The following is a 24,630-nucleotide window of genomic DNA, read 5'->3' as shown; positions in this document are numbered from 1 at the left end:
CATATAACTATACAATCTTTGATAAACCCGACAAAAACAAGCAATGGGGCAAGGATTCCATGTTTAACAAATGGTGTTGGGAAAACTGGCTAGCCATGTGCAGAAAGCAGAAACTGGACCCCTTCCTGACACCTTACACTAAAATTAACTCCAGATGGATTAAAGACTTAAACATAAGACCTGGCACCATAAAAACCCTAGAAGGAAATCTAGGCAAAACTATCCAGGACATAGGAGTAGGCAAGGACTTCATGAACAAAACACCAAGAGCATTGGCAACAAAAGCCAAAATAGACAAATGGGACCTAATGAAACTCCACAGCTTCTGCACGGCAAAAGAAACAGTCACTAGAGTGGATCGGCAACCAACAGAATGGGAAAAAATTTTCGCAGTCTACCCATCTGACAAAGGGCTGATATCCAGAATTTACAAACAACTCAAGCAGATTTACAGGAAAAAAACAAACAAGCCCATTCAAAAGTGGGCAAAGGATATGAACAGATACTTTACGAAAGAAGACATATATGAGGCCAACAATCATATGAAAAAATGCTCATCGTCACTGGTCATCAGAGAGATGCAAATCAAAACCACATTGAGATAGCATCTCACGCCGGTTAGAATGGCGATCATTAAAAAATCTGGAGACAACAGATGCTGGAGAGGATGTGGAGAAAAAGGAACACTTTTACACTGTTGGTGGGAGTGTAAATTAGTTCAACCATTGTGGAAGACAGTGTGGCGATTCCTCAAGGCCTTAGAAATAGAAATTCCATTTGACCCAGCAATCCCATTACTGGGTATATATCCAAAAGACTATAAATCGTTCTACTATAAGGACACATGTACACGAATGTTCATTGCAGCACTGTTTACAATAGCAAAGACCTGGAATCAACCCAAATGCCCATTGATAATAGACTGGATTGGAAAAATGTGGCACATATACACCATGGAATATTATGCAGCAATCAGAAATGATGAGTTCGTGTTGTTTGTAGGGACATGGATGAATCTGGAAAACATCATCCTCAGCAAACTGACACAAGAACAGAAAATGAAACACCGCATATTCTCACTCATAGGTGGGTGAAGAAAAATGAGAACACATGGACACAGAAAGGGGAGTACTAAACACTGGGGTCTATTGGGGGGAAAAGGGGAGGGCCAGTGGGAGGGGGAGGTGGGGAGGGATAGCCTGGGGAGAAATGCCAAATGTGGGTGAAGGGGAGAAGAAAAGCAAAGCACACTGCCATGTGTGTACCTACGCAACTGTCTTGCATGCTCTGCTCATGTACCCCAAAACCTATAATCCAATAAAAAATTAAAAAAAAAAAGAAAAAATGCTCATCGTCACTGGTCATCAGAGAGATGCAAATCAAAACCACATTGAGATACCATCTCACGCCAGTTAGAATGGCAATCATTAAAAAATCTGGAGACAAAGATGCTGGAGAGGATGTGGAGAAAAAGGAACACTTTTACACTGTTGGTGGGAGTGTAAATTAGTTCAACCACTGTGGAAGACAGTGTGGCGATTCCTCAAGGCCTTAGAAATAGAAATTCCATTTGACCCAGCAATCCCATTACTGGGTATATATCCAAAAACTATAAATCGTTCTACTATAAGGACACATGTACATGAATGTTCATTGCAGCACTATTTACAATAGCAAAGACCTGGAATTAACCCAAATGCCCATTGATAATAGACTGGATTTGAAAAATGTGGCACATATACACCATGGAATATTATGCAGCAATCAGAAATGATGAGTTTGTGTGGTTTGTAGGGACATGGATGAATCTGGAGAACATCATCCTCAGCAAACTGACACAAGAACAGAAAACGAAACACCGCATATTCTCACTCATAGGTGGGTGATGAAAAATGAGAACACATGGACACAGAGAGAAGAGTACTAAACACTGGGGTCTATTGGGGGGAAATGGGGGTGGCCAGTGGGAGGGGGAGGTGGGGAGGGATAGCCTGGAGAGAAATGCCAAATGTGGGTGAAGGGGAGAAAGAAAGCAAAACACACTGCCATGTGTGTACCTATGCAACTGTCTTGCATGTTCTGCACATGTACCCCCAAACCTAAAATGCAATAAAAAATTAAAAATAATGTTGAAAAATCTAATGAAATAATAGACAGTCATGTACCACATAGTGACATTTCAGGTAACGATGCACCACATATAAGACACTGGACCTGTAAGATTATAATGGATCTCTCCTATATAGGTGTACCATCTTTTATATTTCATATCCCATTTTATGCATTTCTATGTTTAGATAGGTTTTGATAAATACCATTGTGTTACAGTTGTCTACAGCATCAGTACATAAGATGCTGCAAGGGTTTGCAGTATAGAAGAAACAGGCCATGTCAAATAGCCTAGATGTATAGTCAGCTATATGATCTATGTTTAAGTACACTCTATGATGTTCGCACAATGACAAAATCACCTAATGGTGCATTTCTCAGAACATAACCCCATTGTTAAGTGGTATTTAACTATTCATGTTTTGGTAAAAATGAAAAACTAAACTTTAACAAACTGAATATTGAATTGTACTGAATTGTAGTGATATCAGACTGTTCCAATTTGACATCCATACTTCCAAAACTATTATTAAATCAGCAATTCGGACATGGACTAGCTTTCACAGTATATTAATAATCTTAGCTAACTAGTTTCATTATTCCTTCTCATCAATCATTACTTACAAAATAAGTGCTTATTAAAAATTATTAAAATTATTGTGGATATATTGGATATATCATTATCTAGCCAATAAGCTTAGTGCTATGATTATATACTAGTCCCTGAGATTAAAATGAAATATGTAAATATTAACTGATGATACAGTAATGACTCAGAGACACAAGACTCCAGTGGCAGAAATACTTCATCTTAATTAAATTCTAAACTGAGCTATTTTTTAATCCTGTTTTATAACATTTTATAATGCTAGATGTTCTTAGTAAAATTATAAAACTGTGACACCAAAATCTCATACAACTTAAAATTGCTTTAATAAACGTTTGTTCAATTTCATAAGAGAAAAATTTTTTCCAATGTGATTATTTACTGATTTTTTTTCTTTTCTGAGACAAAGTCTTGCTCTGTCTCCCAGGCTGAAGGGCAATGGTGCAATCTTGGCTCACTGTAACTGCCACTTCCTGGGTTCTAGCGATTTTCCTGCCTCGGCCTCCCAAGAAGACATGATTACAGGCACCTGACACCGTGCCCAGCTAATTTTTTATATTTTTTAGTAAAGACAGGGCTTTGCCATGTTGGCCAGGTTGGTCTCAAACTCTTGACCTCAGGTGATCCACCTGCCTCGGCCTCCCAAAGTGCTGGGATTACAGGTGTGAGGCACCCTGCCTGGCCTACTGATCTTTTTTTTTGTTTTTGAGACAGAGTTTCGCTCTTGTTACCCAGGCTGGATTGCAATGGCGCGATATCGGCTCACCGCAACCTCCGCCTCCTGGGTTCAGGCAATTCTCCTGCCTCAGCCTCCTGAGTAGCTGGGATTACAGGCACGCACCACCGTGCCCAGCTAATTTTTTGTATTTTTAGTAGAGACGGGGTTTCACCATGTTGACCAGGATGGTCCCCATCTGCTGACCTCGTGATCCACCCGCCTCGGCCTCCCAAAGTGCTGGGATTACAGGCTTGAGCCACCGCGCCCGGCCCTTACTGATCTTTTTAATTAGGTTTAGATGTTCTGAATGGTTTTAAAACCAGGGACCTGAAAAATGAAAAGCACTAAGCCTTAATGTCATGTCTATGCAAGAAAAGCAAATTGAAGAACTATGCATTTAGCTTGCAGATTAAGCCATCATCACGATTAATCTAAATAACTCTGGTCAAAGTGGACCAGATGTGTGGATAAAGCTTTCCACTGAACTACGCATCACTTCATTTGTTAACAGAAGACAAACTCATGAGGCCCAACAACAGGGTATCTGAGCAATAATTTGCTGTTTCCACCCAATCTTGTTTGACTTCAAGCAATTTAAGGATTCAGCCAATCTCTAGACATGTATCAGCACATCTTTGTTTGCTCTCCACTAAATTTGCCAGTTTGCATCATGACACCTACGTCTTCTTAAAGAACGTCTTTGTAGACCCAAAGTTGTTTTACTTGTAGTTGTTTGCTTGAGACAGGGTCTCACTCTGTTGCCCACTCTGGACTTTAGTGTCATGATCACTGCTCATTGCAGTCTCAGCTTCCCAGGGTCAAGTGATTCTCCCACCTTAGTCTCCCAGTAGCTAGCACTACAGGCATGCACCACCATGCCAGGCTAGTTTTTTGTATTTTTGTAGAGATGGGGTCTTGACAGGTTGCTCAGGATGGTCTCAAATTCCTGGGCTCAAGTGATTCCCCCTGCCTCAGCCTCCCGAATTGCTGGGATTACAGTGGTGTGAGCCACTGTGCCCAGCCAGATCCAAATTTTCATGTGTATCACATAGTTTAGTAACACTTTAAAGAAAACCAGACAGGTGTTTCTATTCAAATACTAGCCTAACATAATTTTTCTAAGCTAGCTCAAAGGAAATTTCCATAGGACCAAATTTAGTGCACCACTTCCCCAGGCAAGAAAAGTTTCACTGGAGTCAACATGAAGCAGCATTTGAAAGTAGAGTTCAGTTTTTGATGAAGTTAAAGACACATGAAGTAATTACCTGCTTCAGTAACAACCACATTTTGATGGGTGTCTCCTGGTTGATTTGTAAGATAAAGCTTTTCAACAGGTGCTGTTGGATTAATTTCTGTAAATAATAAGTATCAGCATTATATATGATGACTAAATAAGAGAATTGAAAACATATAAATATGAATGTTTATTATAAAACAATAAAATATAATTTTGATTTCTGAACATCTTGCAGCTAATAAAATATATTCTGAATTTAAATTTACATGAAATTATCTATCTTTGATAACATTTAACTATATTTGAATAAACATTTAATTATATTTGAATAAAAGATTTACTTGATACATTCTCCCTTGAAACTCTAAACTCCATTCAGCAATCAACAGTGGGTCTGTGCTGATGGCAGCCTGCTGCAGGCAATAATGGCAGACCAGGAACAAAGTTAAGCGAGGATAACCAAGAATTGGTAAACTTAAGAGTGTGATATACTCAATGCAATTCAGAGACAAGCAAGATAATTTCTTTACTAATATCAGTGTATTATTTAGGTTTTCCCTTGCGATAATAACCAGATGACTGTATGTGGATTGCATTTGGAATTGATGATTCAAGCAACAATGTTCTAAGGCACATTTCTGTTCTGCACATATAGTGCCATCCTTAGATTTGCTCTTCAAGAGTGTCTACTGTTAAAAATAATAATAATATTAAATTAAAGCTTGCAAGTTTCTTTTGCTAGTTTCATAGATGTCTCTTCTATTGCCACACGCTTTATTTTTATTGTTATTCTAACTTTTACTTTAAGTTCAGGGGTACATGTGCAGAATGTGCAGGTTTGTTACACGGGTGAACCTGTGACATGGTGGTTTGCTGGACAGGTCATCCCATCACTTAAGTATTAAGCTCAGCATTCATTACCTATTCAGCATCCATTAATTATTCTTCCTGATTCTTTTCCTCCTGCCACACACTTTAAAATTGTTGACATTTCTTGTCACAATTTGGTATTGCTCTGTTTTCTATTTTTCTTTCCCTTAAGGTACTATTTGTTAAATTAATAATTCAATGAAATTAAACTGAATTATTTGTAAAAACCTGTACATTTGTTGCCATTTGTTTAAGTGTAATTTTCTACTTACTTTTGTCAATTGAAATACGAACACATGTAACATCTTATATAGTTTTTAGGATACAAAAGAATTTTAATTTAATGTTTACCATTATTACATTTTCTTATAATGTCAGAGTCTCCCTTTGTTGGAAGTTTAATCGTATACCATCCTTTAGTAATATTTGATATTCTTGTATACAGATTTTACCCTGACATCTTAATAGCCTCCTCTGATTCAGTCCTAAACTATACCTGTTCTTCTATAGTATTTAATCACCCTATGCCTACTCAATTGACATTTTTTAATAATTACTATAAATATTATGCAAAATATCACTAAAACTCAAGCAGTTATTGCATAACCAAGGAATTTAATCTAACTGACATCCTTTACAAAGCAGACACTAAGTTCAAGGAAGGTTAACTAAGTAGAAAAAAAAGATTAAATTATAAAATAAAAAATTAAAATCCTGAGCACATTAATAAGACCAAAAGTAAACCTGTGAATGTGGTTCAAAACAATAACTACATAAAAATATTGTAATCTATATGGATTATTTGAACATTTGGGTAGAATGTAGAAGATAAAAAGAATAATTTTATAACTTAAATGCTCTTGCATGAGTAATATAAACCTAGTAATGTAAACAAGAAAAGAAGATTGTAAGATTTATAGTGTCCTAAATAATGGCATAAGTTTGAATGCAAACTTAAATTATATATAATACAATGAAGGGTCAAATAATTGATCTATGAACTCAAAGGAAAGGAGAAGGCAACAATAATGTGATATTAAGAATAATGCATAATATTGTATTTGTTTTATTCAGTAGTTTTAAGTACATAGAAGGTCACAAATTTAAAATATCAGAGAATTTCAACTTTATACTTCTCCAAGAGAAAAATAAAGGACATAAGTGTATAAGAGACTCAGCTTTGCAAAGGCTTCCAGGAGGGTAATGATGGGTTTAGCAACCAAGGTGGTTAAAGAATAAACTCACCAGGGATGTAAAATGTTGCCTAATACACTCAAGAGCAGAATAAATCAAAGAGAATGGTAAGTCTAATCCAAATAATCCTTTGTGCTTTATGTTATTATGAGAAAAAGAATAATGTAATTTCAAGAGAATAATGGAAGCAGCAGTACTCAACTATAATTACCTTCTGTGAACACATATTATGAGTTCAAGAAGACACCCCTTCAGAAGAGTTAAAATGACACAAACACTGAGGAGAAAAACAGCTAAGACATCTCAAAGCCTAGGGATCTAACTTGACTTTCTCAGATTATTTAAAAAAATGAGTCCAGGGAGTTTTTATTAATCCCTCTTTCAGTCAAATATCTATATTCAGATGATCTGTCCCATTCAAAGTAATTCAAATGTACTATATTTTTAATCTAGAACCCACACCAGTATAGCTCAAGTCAATGTAAGCTTTCCATTTGCTGCATATGACAAGTCGTGGGAGATTTCAAAAGAAAGCTAACTGAGGAGGCATATTTCAAGAATGGGAATCATAGGGAGAACAAGCCACATCTTCCTACTTTTTTCCACTATGGGGCAATGAGCTATGATAGTCTTATTTTTACTGAGTACCACATGTCAAGTACTATACCATAAAATAAGCAAATTATCCAGGAGAAAGGGCATTGTTCTCTTAAATTCATGAGATAAAGAATTGCTGTTCACATGTGCAAGTCTACAGGTGCTTTGGTAACTTACACCTACTTCCCACATATTATAGTAACTGTTTAAAATAATTTAAAATAGATAGTTATTGTTTATAAAATCTATTTACAAAAATCAAATTGTTTTTAATGTTAGAAATGAATATTTTCTCTTAAAGACACCTCTTCAGATGTTTTTATTTATTCTCTTCTTTAAGCTCATTGGGCAGTTTGCTCTACAAGATGTGATGTTTCAGTACACAAGTGATATGACAAGCTGAAGGTAATTTTCTGTTTCACAGCAGAAAAACAAAAAGAACCAAAGGTAATGAAAGTTAAAGACAAAACTTAATATAATTAAATATGCATAAAATATATACCTTTTTTTGCTACTGCTTACCTGGTTCATACTTGCAAATATAATTGTGCTTCATGTTGCACCTGTCATCATTCCACTGGTAAAGGTAGGGACCCCCAAAGCCAGGATTGGCAGTTGGTTGGTGATACATCACAACACACTTTTCACTTCCACAGGAAGGTTCATCTGTGTACCAGTTTCTGCAAACACAGAGCAACACAAACACTCAGATATATGCCTCCTAAGTGATTCTTCTTGTTCTACCCTTGACATCCTCTACAGGCAACAGAGTCCTTTCCCTACCTTGTGGAGTTCCCCAGAGCACCTGTCACCTGCTCAGGATCCATACTCACCGGTACTAGGAACTGCTTCCATCAGACCACTGGTAGAGATCTGGGCAGGCACCAGAAGTTTGCCCATTTCCATTCCTCCAAAGCCCTATCCAGGAATCGCCATCAGAAAACCCTGTTCCAGGTTTTGTCAAATTTTGCAAAATGCTCTCTATTCACTTCAGTTCTACTTCATTCTCAAGGCTGAGGAGGACTCCTCCCTCACTCTCGCAAGCCAGACGTGCCTCCTGAAAGCTCACTTAGCTGGACAGTTCATAGAAGTAGGCCATTTTGTAGCAGGGATGCTTGAAGTCAGCAAAACACAACTTTTGGGCTGAAAAATAAGATGCCCATATATTGATAATCTGAACTCTATTGGTAACACCACTAAGAATCAAAATTTAAGAACCAATGCTTCTCCCTCTGAATTATTTTGTAAAGTTTATTTTATAGCCTATTGCAATTCGTAAAAGCAAATTGATTCCCTAGTAAACTTGGAACATAAACTTTAAACCCAGTACTTCAAGAAATGTTTGTTAAGGGAAGTTATAACTCTTCTGGCTTAGATTTTATAAACCAATTAACATAGGAAATGGAAATAGCTAAAAGAATTTCAGGAGTGTATATTAATGGGAGCTAAAACTTTATGAAAGAAGAACAACTCATAAACCAAATTAATTATCAAAAACAACTAAAGTAAAATAAAACAATTTTATATACGGTATTCTGAAAGAGATACACAGTGGCAAATTTAAGGTATAAATATTTGCTTTTATTTTGTATACCCAAAAGCAAATCTATTAACATTGGAAGTTTAAAAAGGACAGAATAAAGATAATCGGTAGTATTAATTAATTAGTATATTACATTGGAAGTGACAGAGTTGACTTCTAAAGTACTCATTATCTCTGAAAAAGTTTCATTACCAGTTTTTTGAGTATTTTCTGGGGGCTTCTGGGAGATATTTTGTGTAAACTCCAATTCCTGGGACAATGTCTTCTCTCATTTTACTAAGATAACTCTGATAAGTGATCAATTGCAAATAAAAACTCCCAGCTATGAACACAGAAAAATAAGTACTTTTTAAAAAAAGAAACATATGTGAAAAAAAGATGGCTTAGAAAACAGTGGAACAAATATATCACGAAGTAAAGGAGCTAGTAATATCTTATCAATGGCTAACTAGTGTTGATTTCTCTCAATTTGGATGGAGATCTAAGTAGGCTGAAATTTGGCCAAACTGGTCTTTCAAAGACAGTTAAATAATTAGCTGGAAACAAGGTAATAAACATGTTGCAAACTTGAGAACAAATTATTTGTCAGCTTTAGAGGCTCTACTTACATGTTAACACATGAAATAACAATGGCTTCCTCTCATTTAACCTTAAAAATTCCATTAGTTCCTTTACGAGTTTGAAAGTAGTATTACATTTTTAAACCTTCCCTAACTCAGAATTTTATTAAACTTAAGTACAAATTTATTTAAATTTACCTTTCTCTGTAGTTAATCTCACTACTGGTGGTTTTATTGCATATTTCTTCAGGAATAAAGATTAAGATGAACCAAATATACAAAATGTATGAATAAATACATATATACTCTAAATTTGAAAGTAAAGTTTAAAATCTATTTTTTATTTTAAACCTGTATTTTAAAGGTTTTTATATTACAGGATTCAGTTTAACCACCTATCCTGACATCTATTGACTATGTACAGTATATACTATACATGATAAAGTCATTATTTGTAGTATACTGAAAATTAAATTGTTTTAAAATATTAGAACCACAAAAAAAGCTTAAAAGAATTTTTGAGACCTCATAATTGAATTCTGCTCTAAAATAACATTTGTGAAGTCTTAAACACAGGGGCAAAAAGAGTTTGAAAAAAAAATCTCAAAATTAAATTTTACATACCTCTACATTAAGTGGTGTCAATTTTCCTAATAACCTAGTGAAATAACTGTAAATATTCATAATCATATAAGTCATAATAAAGTCATGTATATTTATGTTTACATATATATATCAGAGAAAGAAAGAGAAAGAAAAGAGGGAAGGAAGGAAGGAAGAAAAGGAAGGAGGGAGGGAGGGAGGGAGGAAGAAAGAAAAGAAAGAGAAAAAGAGAAGGGAGGAAGGAAAAAAAATAAAAGAAAGTAGGAAAAGAATAAAGAGAAAGAAGGAAGGAAAGAAAGAAAGAAAAGAAAGAAAGGAAGAGGTCAAGTATATTATGATATATAGGATTTAGCTAGCTCTACCAGCAATGGATTGCCTACTGTTCTATTGTCCACACTCATCCTTGTCTACCACTAAGAATGTATGCTGAAATTATAGACAATCTCCTGAATGATCATTCTGTCTTGTTTTGGTTTTCACTGCTTCTACTCTTATTCACCTCTGGTCTCTGCTTTCAACTTTTTAAACTACCAAGAATCCCTCTCTGTTACTATTTCTTATGCCCAAACTGCTTTCAATAGCCTCTTCTACTTTCTCAGTCTCTCCCTCTATTTTAGCTTAGATTTGAACTTGGAAAATAGACCATCTATTACTTTATGTAAAATTAAGACAAATTACCTTATGCTAAGAAATTATGACATCGTTTCACTGCTTTCTTACAATTCATCTCCATTAATATTATTCTTGTTGGTATTTGTGGCCTTTTCTACCATGTATTTAGTTTTGTGGCTTATCAATAAAAGTCGTCAGTAGTCACAGATTTGTGGGGGTGTGGGAGATTCTTGTATTTAAATACTGGCAAAAAAAGGATTAAAACTTTGTACTTTAATTACAGTACATCTCACTGAGCCAGTGTATCATATCCACTCCCTTCTGGAGTCAGCAATTCATGACCTATGATGACACTCAGAGACCAAAAGGCTCAGAAATCAGTTGAAGGTCACTAACTCCTCAACAGTGTTTGAGTGATAGGCATTCAATATCTTGACACAAACTGAGAACACCTATCATAAAATAGTAGTTCTGGAAATGCAAGTAGGCCAAGAATTGTTCACTTGTCTCATTAACCATGATCTGGACCCAGGAACAGTACACTGAAAAATGTGAACAAATTAACAGCCTGCCGAACTAGTTCATTAAAAACAACATGAGTATGAATGACAATGGGAAATGAGTTAGAGGAAATTCAGGAGGACACATCAGCCTGAAAATACATATTCTTTGAGAGATGATCATGAAAGTCCCAGTGGTTGACTCTGAAAATTAATGTATTATTTTCAAAATATCCAAATATTTTATTAGGTTTTGTGATGATTTTGTCATTTAAAATGGTTGTTCTCGGTCAGAGTTTAACAATGCCATTAAGCCTATATTTTCGTGCCTGCTTTTTAGAAGCAAGTTGCTTCCATTTTCATCTACTACATCCTCTCCACAGTTCTAAGTGTCCAAATATATCTTAATTACATTCCCTTAAGTTTTCAACTTGTTCAGTTTTTCACTCCAAGAGCTTTCTGCCTTGGATTTTATCCCAGCACTTTTTAAATATTAAATTTGTCCAACAAGATTGTTCTGCAAGATGTCAAAAATGTCATATTAAAAAAAAAAAATTTCTCTGAAATGCCAAATGTGGGTGAAGGGGAGAAGGAAAGAAAAGCACACTGCCTTGTGTGTTCCTACGCAACTGTCTTGCATGCTCTGCTCATGTACCCCAAAACCTAAAATCCAATAAAAAATTAAAAAAAAAATCATAGAAGAAAAACTAAAAAAAAAAAAAAAATAGCCAGACCTTTTAGTGAGTAAAAAGTGTTATATGTAACAAAGCCCCACACATTCAGGGGGTTCCTGGGTATGATGCATATGCTAAAAGTTACTGTTCATTAAAAAATAAATGCAACACAGATTTATTCATGATCATACAAAATGGTGAAGTGAATTAATTCACTTATAACATTAAGATAGCATTTCTAATTAAATGCATGATAGCCTTAGGTTTCATGTACAAATTTCTAACACCATTATGTTAGTTTATACAGATATAATAATTATCATATTCACCATCATCTATGGGCAGGGATTATATTTAAAAGAATTAACAATACCGTGCAGACCCTGGATAATAGCCAGCTTGACACACTCTGTGCCAGGCCATGTCCCTGGTTGTGGATAATAGAGCAGTTCACAGGTCCTGCTTCGGGGAGTGGAGACCGTGATGCCTGCACAGCAGGGAGACTCTCAGGGCATCGAGACAGCAGCCCATTGACAACCGGAACAAATGCGTTAACTCTAAAGTTTGATCATCTGCTGTATCTAGAGTTTGAACTGAGAAGTCACTAACAGTTCAGATCTAGCAAGGCATTTTTCAGGAAATTATAAATATATTGCACAATTTGTATGGTTTATATACAATCAGTTAAAGCTGAGACTGAATTTCTTTACATTCAATTCTATTTTATTACTGATTTCCACCTTAGCGTGCAAATTCGGTCCAAGTTGCAGCAAAATCAGCAGAAGCAGCAGCTACTGAACCTCTCACCGCTATTTCAGCTTATCACATTTGGCTACTAATGCAGTGAAACTACAACAGCTGGGAAACAAACGTTGCCCTAATTCCCAGAAAAGTTTAGTTAATGCAGATCTTCTGGAGGCAACTTTCCAACTTCTGTAAAAGCCAATCTTTCTAGAGAACAATTACAATTACCTCTTTTCTAATTATGTGAGATAATGAGAATTTCTCTGTCTCTTGTTTTCAAATGTTACGTTCAGATAAAATCTTCCACCATTTTATGGGATAGGTATTCAGAGAACCATAGAATGGGTTCTATTACACTAAGGTTAAATGTATGCTAACTATAAATTACCACATGTCAACTAGCACCTTAGTTGAAAACATCCTTTAATTGTGGGCTTATCTAGAAGAGAGAGAAAAGATCCACCCAGGATTCTACAAACACATTGAGAAATAAAATTCAAAATAAATTATCTATAAACATATAAAAAAATAAAATACAAGATAATTTATTTCCTAGATGTGCACTAGGAGCTAATTTTTAAATCTAAAAAGTATTTAAATATGTAAGTTTTTTTGCACTAACTTTTTAAACATTTATTTTAAGTTTATGGATACATACATAGGATGTGCTGGTTTGTTACATTGGTAAATGTGTGTCATGGAGGTTTGTTTTACAGATCGCACCGAATTTTTGTAGAAATACTATATAGAATATTTTCTTTTACATAAAGAGACTTCTTTTTAATAAAATACATGTTGTTTTATGTATTTAAATATTTATTTTATATAATAAATATTCATCTTTATTAGTTTCACACACACAGCTACATAAACCGGCCCTTTTATTTAGAGAAAGTTATGATTATTAGCATTCCCATCACTGTCACAACAAAAATTTCATCACTATTTCTATGAATAAGTAGATTATTTTTGTCTTTTATCTTATACATTAAAATTTTGATAGAGCTAACTATTGGCAGAGGTTTAAATGCTTTTGGCAATGTTATACAAGTTGGACCAAACTCATGAAGTCATGGTAGTTTGCTTTTTCTTTTGAATAGAAAGGATCTATAATTTGGTTTTCTTATTGCTTATATTTATTTACTTTCTGATAGTTGAGTGCTCAGTTAGTTATGAAAATGATAAATATTTTCTTATGTCTCACACTGTACTTATATATTATCAATATTAGATGAGCGTCAAATTTATATCACATTTTTCAATAAAAAAATTCCTACTGTTCAATTATGATCTACCATGACTTGCAAAAAAAAAGTAAAAAAGAACATCCACATGGTAAATATTCCCCAAACCAGAATGACCTTAGAATGTTTTATTAGAATCACATAAGATATTTTTTCATAATTTCTTCATATCCCCCTCACAATTACACTAAGAAATATGTTGATACTACTATGCAAGGCCGGTGACAGCAATGCCAGAACTTTTGAACTAAAAAGACAAGGACTGGTATTCATTTTAAGTGTTCTGCTTTCAGCATTCAATATTATACCAACTTCCTAAAATTTTTTCTTATAGAGTTTTATTATAATAAACTTTTATTTTTACAACACAGATTTTATAATGCACTTAATTGCATAGTGTGCTATAACTGGAATCCATTCTCTCACTTTAATAAACAAACTAAATCTGTAGGTTGTGGTCATTTTATGATGGTGGCAGCAGCAGCACGCCCTGCTTCTCCAGTTGGAAAATGCCATAAGCTTTCTGAAAAGAGAATGAGACTATTAAAAAAAAAAATCACAATATTTACAATAGAGATTAGAGTAAGTGGTAAGCCAAGTATCAGTGTGACTTAAGAGTTCATGTAGCCAGTCAAAATGAATTAGCTTTGAAACCAAACTCTACACTTAAATCGTGGGTACTTGGGATTATTTCATCTCCCCAAGCCTGTTTTCTTGCTTAAATAATGAGACCAGTTATGAGTTCTGTAGAAATAATTATTCTAATAATACAGGCCTGAAATGTACCAATAATTTAGAGTGCAACACCTCACTTCTACCACAATCCATGCTTTGGGATAGATTAGGAAAAGATGACCTCTCCTGGTGAGAGATGGCAGAAAGGTCCCCCTTATAGACTGTTCAACTAGAAAAAGTTGATTTTTGCCTCCAGGTGACCTGAGCTCCAGGGACTGGGCTTGTCACACTGAACTCCTTCTTCTCTCTTTTTGGCGTGTACCTTGGCACAGTGCACAACCTGCACAACTGTGTTTGAACCTTTTTAATATTCCTAGCAATCCCATGACATAGGTCTTATCCATTTTCAAAATGAGGCAAAATGGGCAGACAATAGCTGAATAATTTGCCAAGTTTACACAGCTCACAAGTACTGAAGCTGAGGTTTGGCACCAGGCCATCTGACTCTACAGTCCATGCTTTTATCATATTTCTATGCTGTCTCCATATGTCTCAAACCTAATATAAAGGTGAAATATTTCATGAACAAAAGGGATTTATGAATACATACACTGTGTATGTTGTCTATGTCAGAATCACTAGCATTAATCTGTTATTCATTATTGAGTGGCTAATATATGCAAGAGTTTGTGCCCTGAGAGCTTGTTCTAAATAGGTTCAGATTTTCTGTTACGAATAAGAATTAATATTACTTCTGTCTCAGATTTTCAAACCATATACGTCTTTAAGAATTTTTTCCCTAGTCTTTTTATTTTCCAAAATAAAACAAACTATGTCTAAATTGAATGCATTCCCCATTACAAAGAGCATAACTTTAGCCAAGTTGTCATCCTGTGTTATATCATTAGGAATATGTTAAAACAATGAAAGAAACACTCTCACTTCATAGTTGCACCCATCCATCTACTTGTATATACATGCCTGACACTGAAGGTTGTTGTAAATAGTAAAAACTATTTGTGAGTACATATTTTGAATTTTAATCTTGGACCCCTTGTTTTCTAAAGGTAATGTAACAGATATTTCCATCTTCAGGAAAAATTACAAAAATAAAACCATAAAATGATAACAAACAGCAGTTAAAGAATAATGGCTATGATAAATGGTTAGTTTATTAAATGACTGGTAATAAGATTAAATTTTTCCTTTCATGCCCAAGAGTTACTTAAAGTAATTGCACCTTTGAAAACTGCACTGTCATCATTTTATACTTTTGATGATGTCATGGAATAGTTCCATAGGCTGAGGTATGCTTGTCAGTTTTTCTTGTATCTCCCTTGCCATTATGTTATATTATATATTAATCGATGTCCTACTCTTCACCACCCATGAATTTGTAATATTCTGTGGTATCTGCATGACAAGAAGAGAGGTCTCTAAATCACTCAGTCTCCTAAATAAAACATGTGCCAGTTTTAATAAGGGTAAACTAACATATGTTAAAGTGTTCTGGATAAATCTGGGAGTGCCATGAAATACTCCTAATGTCATTTTGCAGCAAAAACAGGTTGGGGTCACTGCTATGCACATTGCAAGAAAAAGGAAAAAACAAAAAGAAACATGTTACTTCAAACACTTTAATTGTTTAAAATTATCACTTGTGCTTCCAACATACCCTCCCAACTTAGAGGTCTGAATTTTGAATCTTTCATATTCATGCTTATGCCTACAAGTAAAATCTTTTTACCTTTGTCCTAAAGAAGACAGCATTATTCACCAGTCACTTCACAAATTTAAATGATTGCAGCTCCCACAGATACTCTCTACACATCTGTGTGTAGTAAGAAATTAGTACAGGTCTAAGCCCCTAAAAGTAGTTTCCAAGTTAATATCATAAATTCAATAAATAGGCTTTAATTACTATCATCATGTCACATATTACTTTACATATTCATACATCAAAATAAGCATGACCACTGACCTAGAAAAAATACTTCTGCATTACTACTAGATGACACTAAATCTTACTGGTCAGATTACGATAACCAAATTGTTTGAAATGCCATTTCTTGCTAAAATATATCCACTTTATTTTAAAGTAATACTCTACACTTTAGAAAAGGTAATGTACTTAAAAGTATTGGAAAGTAGCTTATTGAATATTTTAAAGTATTAAAGATAATTTCTGTGGAGAATTATTTTGCATCTATCTTTTTTTCTGGAGTAAGTGATTATTTGAGTATCCTACATAGAAGTTATAAATTGTTGTACTGAAATTTAACAAATAGAAATGTATTGCATATGTGGTCAGTATGTTCCTACTAATAGCCCCAAAGAGGCTTTTACACGTCAGTAAAGATTTGGTGAATGGTCCCAAGTGGCATGAAAAAATTGATGCACCAATTCAAAACTTACATTGACCAGGTAGACAATATATCCATCAGAAACTATTGCTACAAAAATGTCAGGCTTTAGGCTGCTGTGTTCTCCAGTCATTGTGGTTAAAATATATCTTTTTAAAAAATTAATCTTCAAAGAATAAATGTTACAAATCTACTTACAGATGGTTAAATTTCAGTGTGAATTTTATGACCAAAGACAATTGAATTATTCATAAGAAAAACATAACTATTTTAATATCAAATAAAGATCATTTATGCTAAATCAAATAGATCATGTTCAGTTAATTAGAAATTTTCCAGATGTCATCTACAAGATGCCTATACATACATAACAAGAAAACATGACAAAAGCTTTGGAAAAAATTATGTACTCAGAACACAAAATACACCTCTTCAACAATTTTTTAAGCTCTGTTTTTACTTTAGATATTATTTTATCTCCCTTGCAAATGTTGAGGCCTAGGAACAAGTTATATCTAAAGGATATTATTTAGGTCAATGAGTGTTTGTTTAAAAACAAAAACACTTATGTTCAAAGCATGGTCTCTGCTGTTCATTCAGTTGCATGAATATTTCTGATAAACACAAAGACAGATAAGTTATTTACACAATCAGATGAATCTATAAAATGAACTTATTCTTTGCAGCTAAATTAGAGGGGAAAAGGATCTAATGTCAGAGATTCTGAAAATCCTGAAAAAATGTAGAGTGATTGGTAACTACACATTTAGGAATTATATTCTGAAACTGCAGAACATCACAAATTGCTAAGGGGAAGATCAGTAACAATTAAGCTTAATATGTCAATGTCTAAAGGTCTGGCTTCACAACTGAATTAGTTGCTGTCATCTGTCATCTGTTTCTACATCTAGTGATACCTGTTGTACAGATGTACAAAAGTGAAAAGGACTATTCCTGCTTTTTATGATTGAAAAAAAAAAACCTTTCACCCTCGAAACACATATATCTAACAAATACTACAATGTTTCAAAGAGCATAGAAAGAGATTTCTATAAAGTGTAGTTATGTTCAGCCACCATTTGAGGCCCTGATCACATTCATCTTAGGCCACTGAGAATATGGCTCCTTTTAAAGAGACCTTCCCAAAAAGTAAGGGAGAGTAGATGTAATATAAATTGTTTAACAATAGGACAGTGAGAGTAAAAAAAAAAAAGTAAAGTCAAAGAAAACCTGGGAAGCTTGCCAATTTTGATCCATTTCCCATGCACTGACTTGACAGACCTAATTGTGCACCTACTGTGTGCCAAACCGGCAGTCATTACCAAGTATACCTCGGCCCAACTCCAGCTGACTTCATTTTCTGGGAAGTCCCCGACTTGGAATGAAGTGTGTAAAGGAAAAGCATCTACACACTGACCACACGCCAGGTCCTTGCCAGTAGTCCTACTGAGAACAAAGACTGGATACCCAGGTATCTGGAGGTGACCCATGGCGAACTGATCTGGTCTCAGAAATAATCCTAGTGAACATGGTGCAGGAACCAAAGTCCAGCCAGAGCCACAGACGGTGGCATTTCTGCGGTGGCTCTTCTGTCCCTGGGTTCCCTCTGCCTCCGCCCTACCCCACCACCTTTGCAGGTGCTGAACCCTACCCTGTGGTCAACTCTCTCACAGAGAAAGTGGAAATCACTCCAGAAAAAGGCTGTGCCGCTCCTGGTGAAGCAGAAGCTCGCTCCGCGGCGACTTAAGCAAGCGCTTCACAAAAATTTAAACTTTTCTGCGAGTGCGTTAGGAGAGGGAGGAGAATAGCACAATCAACATCTTTCCGCCTCCTCCGGGCCCTTACACCGTCCAGGTTTCAAACGCCCCGGAGACACTCCGCCCGAGGACAGGCTGCCCCGCCGCGCCCCATGGTCCTCTCTCCCAGCCCGTTCTTCAGGGGGACCGCCACTGACTCACCGCTGACCACCCAGCTGCAGAAAGCTCCATGGCCGCAGAGCAGTGCGGCGCCCAGCAACAGTGAGACCACGTGGCTCATCGCCGCTCAGTGGCAGCAGCAGGTGTTGCGTGGCGCGAAGGTGGCCTCTGCCTATGGCGCAGCCCGCGGCTCTGACTCCGCAGCCTCCCTACCTTCCTGCTGGGCCCTACTCCCGCCGCCCGAGCCCAGCTGCCCGAACCGCTGCGCGCATCGCCTTTGGTCGGGACCTGCCGCCGGCCGCGCCTGTGCCATGCCTGGATGTGCCGGGCTGGAGCCCAGGACGTTGCGGGTGCGCGTTTGGGATTGAAGTTAGGGAGTCCCGTGTGTGTCCCAGAGGCAAAGCAGGAGCCCCGGCTTGGACTGCACCATTGCACTTTGCTTCTCTCCCCAGCCTCTGACAAGTGAGAGGCTGAGCCTGTGCACCCTGGTCCTGGATCACAGCAGCAGCAGCTGCTCTGCACTCAGGCACCATCTTATATACACACATCCCGAGGTTCCAGCCCCTCACTAGTAATAATTTTTAACTACTTCGTCTCTCCAGCCATGTGGAGCATCCCACTTTGATGGGAGCCACTTTGAAAACAGTCCAGTCAGCTGCCCCACCTCCTCTGGTCCCTTCCTCCCTGTCCCCTCTTTCCATTCGCTGGCAGACTGGATACTCATTTGTGTAAAATGTGACAGCTTTGCTATTAAACTCTGGAAAAAGTTAGATCCATTTGATTTTCTCAAAGATAAATGTCCACGGGGATGCCAAGTTGTGGGGCCTTTCTCTTTCTGTGCTAAATTGCTTGATCATATGTACTGCTAGATGCAGGGCACTAGCCACTATTTAAGATGGATTGGTGAAGTGGGAGCCAAAACCTGCTCAGTGAATTATGTAATGTGGCAGGTTTTTCCCCACCTAGGTTCTGCAAATAGATTATCTCCAAGCAGGTTGTTTGACGAAAACTGCCACAAGAGCAAATTGAAAGGAATATTTGAAGCATGGCTTTCGAAACTGATTTCAGTCAGTGTTTGCAACTCCAGAGAAAACCATCAATACTAAGTAGACGTTCTGAATTCTTGGGAATTTTCTGGATGTAAAATGGATGTATTTCTTTGCAATCATTTATTGATGATCTATGATTTACATTAGAAGTAAAGCTTATTGGAAAACCTACATTTTTCATTACCTGACCTGCCCTTTATTAAAGCAGTCTAGGCAGACTGTTATACCTAGGAGTACTGGAGAGAAGCTCATAAGAATTTAATCTATATCAAGTCCATACTATGAACTCTGAAAATGCTCTCATAATGAGCTTCAGTGGAATCGGTATTTTCTCATTATGTTGCTTTAAATGCATGAGAATGCTATGCTTATAAAATTAATTATAAAATTAAATGCTTTAAATAACTGGTAAATAACATTGTGTGTCTCATAGGAATTACACTGTCCTCTAACTTTTTGCTGTCTTTGGTTTTCATAAGCCGCAGCTACACTCTAAACGACTGTTTGACTGTTTTATTGAAAAAAGGAAGTCAATACTGACACAACAAGGACGAGTCTTGCAGAATCAGAAATTTTAGCACTTGGAAAGACCTTAAAGATTATTAAATGCAGCCTACAGTAGAATTATAGCTCTGTCTGTAGTCCCAGCTACTCCGGAGGCTGATTTAGGAGTTTGACGCTGCAGTGAGCTATGATCCAGCCACTGCGTTCCAGTTTTGGTGACATGCAACATCCTATCTCAAAAAAAAAGTAGAATTCTAAAATAGCTACAATAATTTCTATCACTTCCTTTTCCTTATATTGGCTTTAAAAACACTAATTTATTGCAGAACCATGCGCAGTTAATAAATTTGGACCTTGTAGAGGCTACAGATTCTGTGACTTTCACACTAGCTAATTACTCACAACAAACATGCACTGCTGGGATTCTGAATGAAGAATGGAAAATTGATTTGCCTCCAGGCAGTAGAGTTATAGCTCAGTGCTGGATACCATGTCAAAGAGTATCACTGGCATAGCCATGGTAGGAGAGCTGCCCCCAGGGGCTCACAGTCCAGTGTAGAGAAAGAAATATAATAAAATGATTGCTCTGTGTATAAATGGTGTAATGGAAGGGCAAGTCAAGACTCATGGGCAGGACAGAAGATGAGAAATTTATTTGGAGATATATTTGTAGGAATTCTCTAGCAGCAGTCAAGGTTGAGGGTGGTGATCCTTTTGGCTTCTCCAAATGCCTGTAGAACTAGGATTCTGAAGGGGATATCCTTTCCCCTTTTATGCCACCCTACTCTGTTACTCACACAGTCCAGAGCTACTGTAAAAAGTCCCTCTTTGGGAAAGAATACCAGCAATTTGCAACATAAGCACTAAATATATATTCCCACATCTTCAGTAGGCTCAAATTTCTCTCATACCTAAAAAGCTAGCAAGAATGAAGCCTTTTGTCAGGAAGGATCTTCATGGTCTTAGTACTTCAGGAAATCAAAACTACAGTAATAACCATATCCTCAGTGTGGCTGCACAGACTTCCTAACATACAGTTTCTTATCTTTAGGCCATAATTATATCAGGTTAAGTTGGCCACAGTCACTAGCTAAGGCTGTTCAGCAGTTATTCTGGATGTTGTTGGACCTATCAGGAAAATTAATTATTGCAGGTTCTTTTTAGATATGATGATTTTAAGGGGACTGGCTGACAAGAACAGCTTTTTTCACTTGTTTTTGTCTCCCTCACTTCAAAACATCTGGATGGGTCATCACTAAGCTCAGAGATCACAGTTTGAATTGTCTTAAATACAAAATGTGAGTGGTACTAGGTATGCTCTTTGGAGAGCACTGGTGGAAATCTCTCTTGGCTTCTTTATTTGTTTTGTTTTTCCATACAGTGTAGTAGCGGCTACAAATAAAAAAATTTTCAACAAAATTGTATTTTGGAAAAATGTTACAAGGTTATTGGGAGTTGGGGGAAAACAACAAATATTCATTAATTTTATTAACAAAGGATTTTAATTTTTCCCTCTTGTGGATATGCATAAGGTGTCATAGGAGATACATGTTTTTCTGATGACATATTCTAGTTCCAAATTAACTGAACAAAATTGGAAGTTTAAGAACCATTTGCAAAGCCATCAGGAAATTAAGGACTCCCTCTATGGCAAGTAAGAGACTTTAGGGTTATGTGAGGAATTGTGTATGTTGAGCTGGGCCCCAGGTCAGCTCATACCAAATGAGAACATATGACTGGCAGTCAGAAGAGAGGTACCCCACAAGTCGAGGGTCTTTGTCCACTTAAAAAAAGATTCAAATGAGAACTTCAAACTGATTAAGCTAAGGTGCTCAGCATACATTCAACACCTAAAATGCATCTCTGTCTTCAAGCCCCCAAATAGAAAGGTGATTATCAGTAAAACTGGCCACAAAGGAATCTCAGAAATAAGTTGATTGCTGAATCTCTGGGAGCTCTGAAACATCAATAGAAACAATATTTGGAATCCAACGTTTTCTAAAGTGATATCAGTACTCTTAAGAGTACACTATGGAATCTGTATATCACCCATATACGGCGAAATATTCCACTTTCCTCATTCACTTGCTGCAATTCCCAGTGAGCATCTGCTTCATGTCCCCATTATTACATATCAAGGAAGACAGCCTAATTTCCAACCACTTATCTGCTCTCAGTGGCTCCTCACTTGGGCAACTCAATAAAGTGGCTTCAACCTAAGTCACAGCAGGCTTCATTCATTTCTGCTCCAGGTCAAAAGTGACAAATACAATCTTCAAAGGAGGTTTGTTACACTCCTTAAAATTATTACAACTTGGCATTAATAAATTTGAGAAGTTATCAGAATCCAATATTAACCAATTTATTTATTCTATTATACTTTATTTAATGGCAGTTAATAATTCTCCTAAGCACTATCAGTAGCAATGCCAGAACATAGAAAAATAAACATTTGAAAATATAAAAGGTAAATCACTACTACATAACCACTTCAGCAATAGGCAAAAAGTTTCTTTCTTTCTTTCTTTCTTCCTTTCTTTCTTTCTTCTTTCTTTCTCTCTTTCTTTTTTTCTCTCTTTCTTTTCTTACTTTTTCTTTCTTTTCTTTCTTTCTTCCTTTTTCTTTTCTTTCTCTCTCCCTTCCTTTCTTTCTTTCTTTCTTTCTTTCTTTCTTTCTTTCTTTCTTTCTTCTTTCTTTCTTTCTTTTCTTTCTTTCCTTTCTTCCTGGAGTAATGCTTCATTTCCAGTAAGAGAGCACTGATTCCAAGGTTTTTCCTCCCAGTTTTTTAGAGATGACACCTTGGCATCTGTTGGCGTGCAACAGGCTCAAATGTAAGAATAAGCAGTTGGCCAAATTCCCCTGAGATTTACTTGTTCTTTTCAAAACATGTCTATGCTGTAGGACGCATGACCTACCTCATTCAGGAGCCAGTTTCACTCTTCATTATAATCCCAGAAGTCAGTTTCTGCATGGCTATTTAGGGAAACTTCATTGTTCATAATGATATCAGAAATATGATGAAGAATTATACACACTAAAAATCATGCTTTTCTATAACTTGAAGTTTAACTTTAGTAACTATTCAGTCTGTCACATGTTCTGATCATTAAGGTGATGAGTTAAAAGTATTTATAGAACTCCATGACTGGGAATATATCCTATCACATTTAAAGAATTATATAAATATATGTGCATGTTTAACTAAAAACTTAGTAAATTAAAATTTCTTTTTAATGCTTCTTTATTAATTTAAAGCAATGCAATCTGTTTCTGTAAATGGTAATCTAGTATAACTCAATAATTTTTCTTGTAATTTCAGCTTAATTACTAACTCTGGTCTTAATATATGTTAATACAACCAAATAAAATTGACATGATCAAATAAAAAAGATATAAGCTAAAGTCATCCTTGCTTCAAGTGTCTGGTCTGATTTATTAGAAACATAATTGACTAACTCCTTATTGGGGGTGATATTTGGTATTATGAAAAGATTATTTGGCTAGCAGAAACATTAATCTAAATTTTTCATTAATCTGACCTTCGGCATCTTTCCTCATCTGTTTGGTTTTCATTTTATAAATATAAAAAGAATGAATTGGAGAAATTCTGTGTTTCCCAACTGAATGAGATTCTGTTGCAGAAATACTGTTATTTTATAAACTTTTCAAATCTTAATATTTGTTACCCCTAGCCAGAAGGTCATATGTTATTTGCACATATGCACCAATTTTCCAAATATATATAGATGTTATTGTTCTAATAAAATGTAAATTTAATTGTAAAGTGTCACTTAATTTATATACCCTTTCCAAAATATTCTGATCAATATTTACCAAAAGAACAATTGTTATTTTGGGAGGTTCTAAAAACAATATGTTTGTTAAAAATATGGCTTCATACTCAAAGAAGCTGGAAATCTCTATGCTAAATGATTTCTAGAGTCCTTTCAGCATTACAGTTTATTTCACTAAAGTAAAAATGCTTAACATCTTCCTTCCCTTTTTATTTTCTTCCCTTTCTCCCTCCATCCCTCTCTCTTTCTCTCTTCTCTTTTTCTCTATAAAAATGACAATGGTTTGATTGATAATAAATGGCTATATCTTCATTTGATTTCCAAATTATTCAGAAAATAGGAGTTCTGAAAATTTTCTATGGTCCTTTGAGTAATAAATCAACATATCACAGATGCCACAAAAATAAAAAAAAACAAATAAAGCAAAATAAAATTGAGGGCCAAGTTTAGTAAAAGATAATCCAACTAAGAGACCATAAACTGTAAATGAATGTTTGATAAACCAAGATATTTTCTA

The 24,630-nt window shown here is 35.8% G+C and overlaps 1 protein-coding gene across 2 annotated transcripts in view; it reads right to left on the bottom strand.

The window, feature by feature from the left end:
* LOC100391789 (uncharacterized) overlaps nt 1-24,630 on the bottom strand; it is a 104,588-nt gene that overhangs the window by 8,732 nt on the left and 71,226 nt on the right. Inside the window, exons 9-10 of one of the 2 annotated variants that reach the window (XM_078358595.1) lie at nt 7,855-8,012; nt 4,700-4,786 (exon numbers count right to left, since the gene is read on the bottom strand). In XM_078358595.1, the coding sequence (XP_078214721.1) occupies nt 4,700-4,786; nt 7,855-8,012 (245 nt within the window). Of the gene's footprint in view, nt 1-4,699; nt 4,787-7,854; nt 8,013-13,190; nt 14,336-24,630 lie in introns of those variants that run through there. The other variant, XR_013530592.1, reaches the window with a different exon arrangement.

Source organism: Callithrix jacchus, chromosome 21 (genome assembly GCF_049354715.1).
Source record: "Callithrix jacchus isolate 240 chromosome 21, calJac240_pri, whole genome shotgun sequence".
NCBI classification, from domain to species: domain Eukaryota; kingdom Metazoa; phylum Chordata; class Mammalia; order Primates; family Cebidae; genus Callithrix; species Callithrix jacchus.
This window is presented reverse-complemented; position numbering and strand designations above follow the sequence as displayed.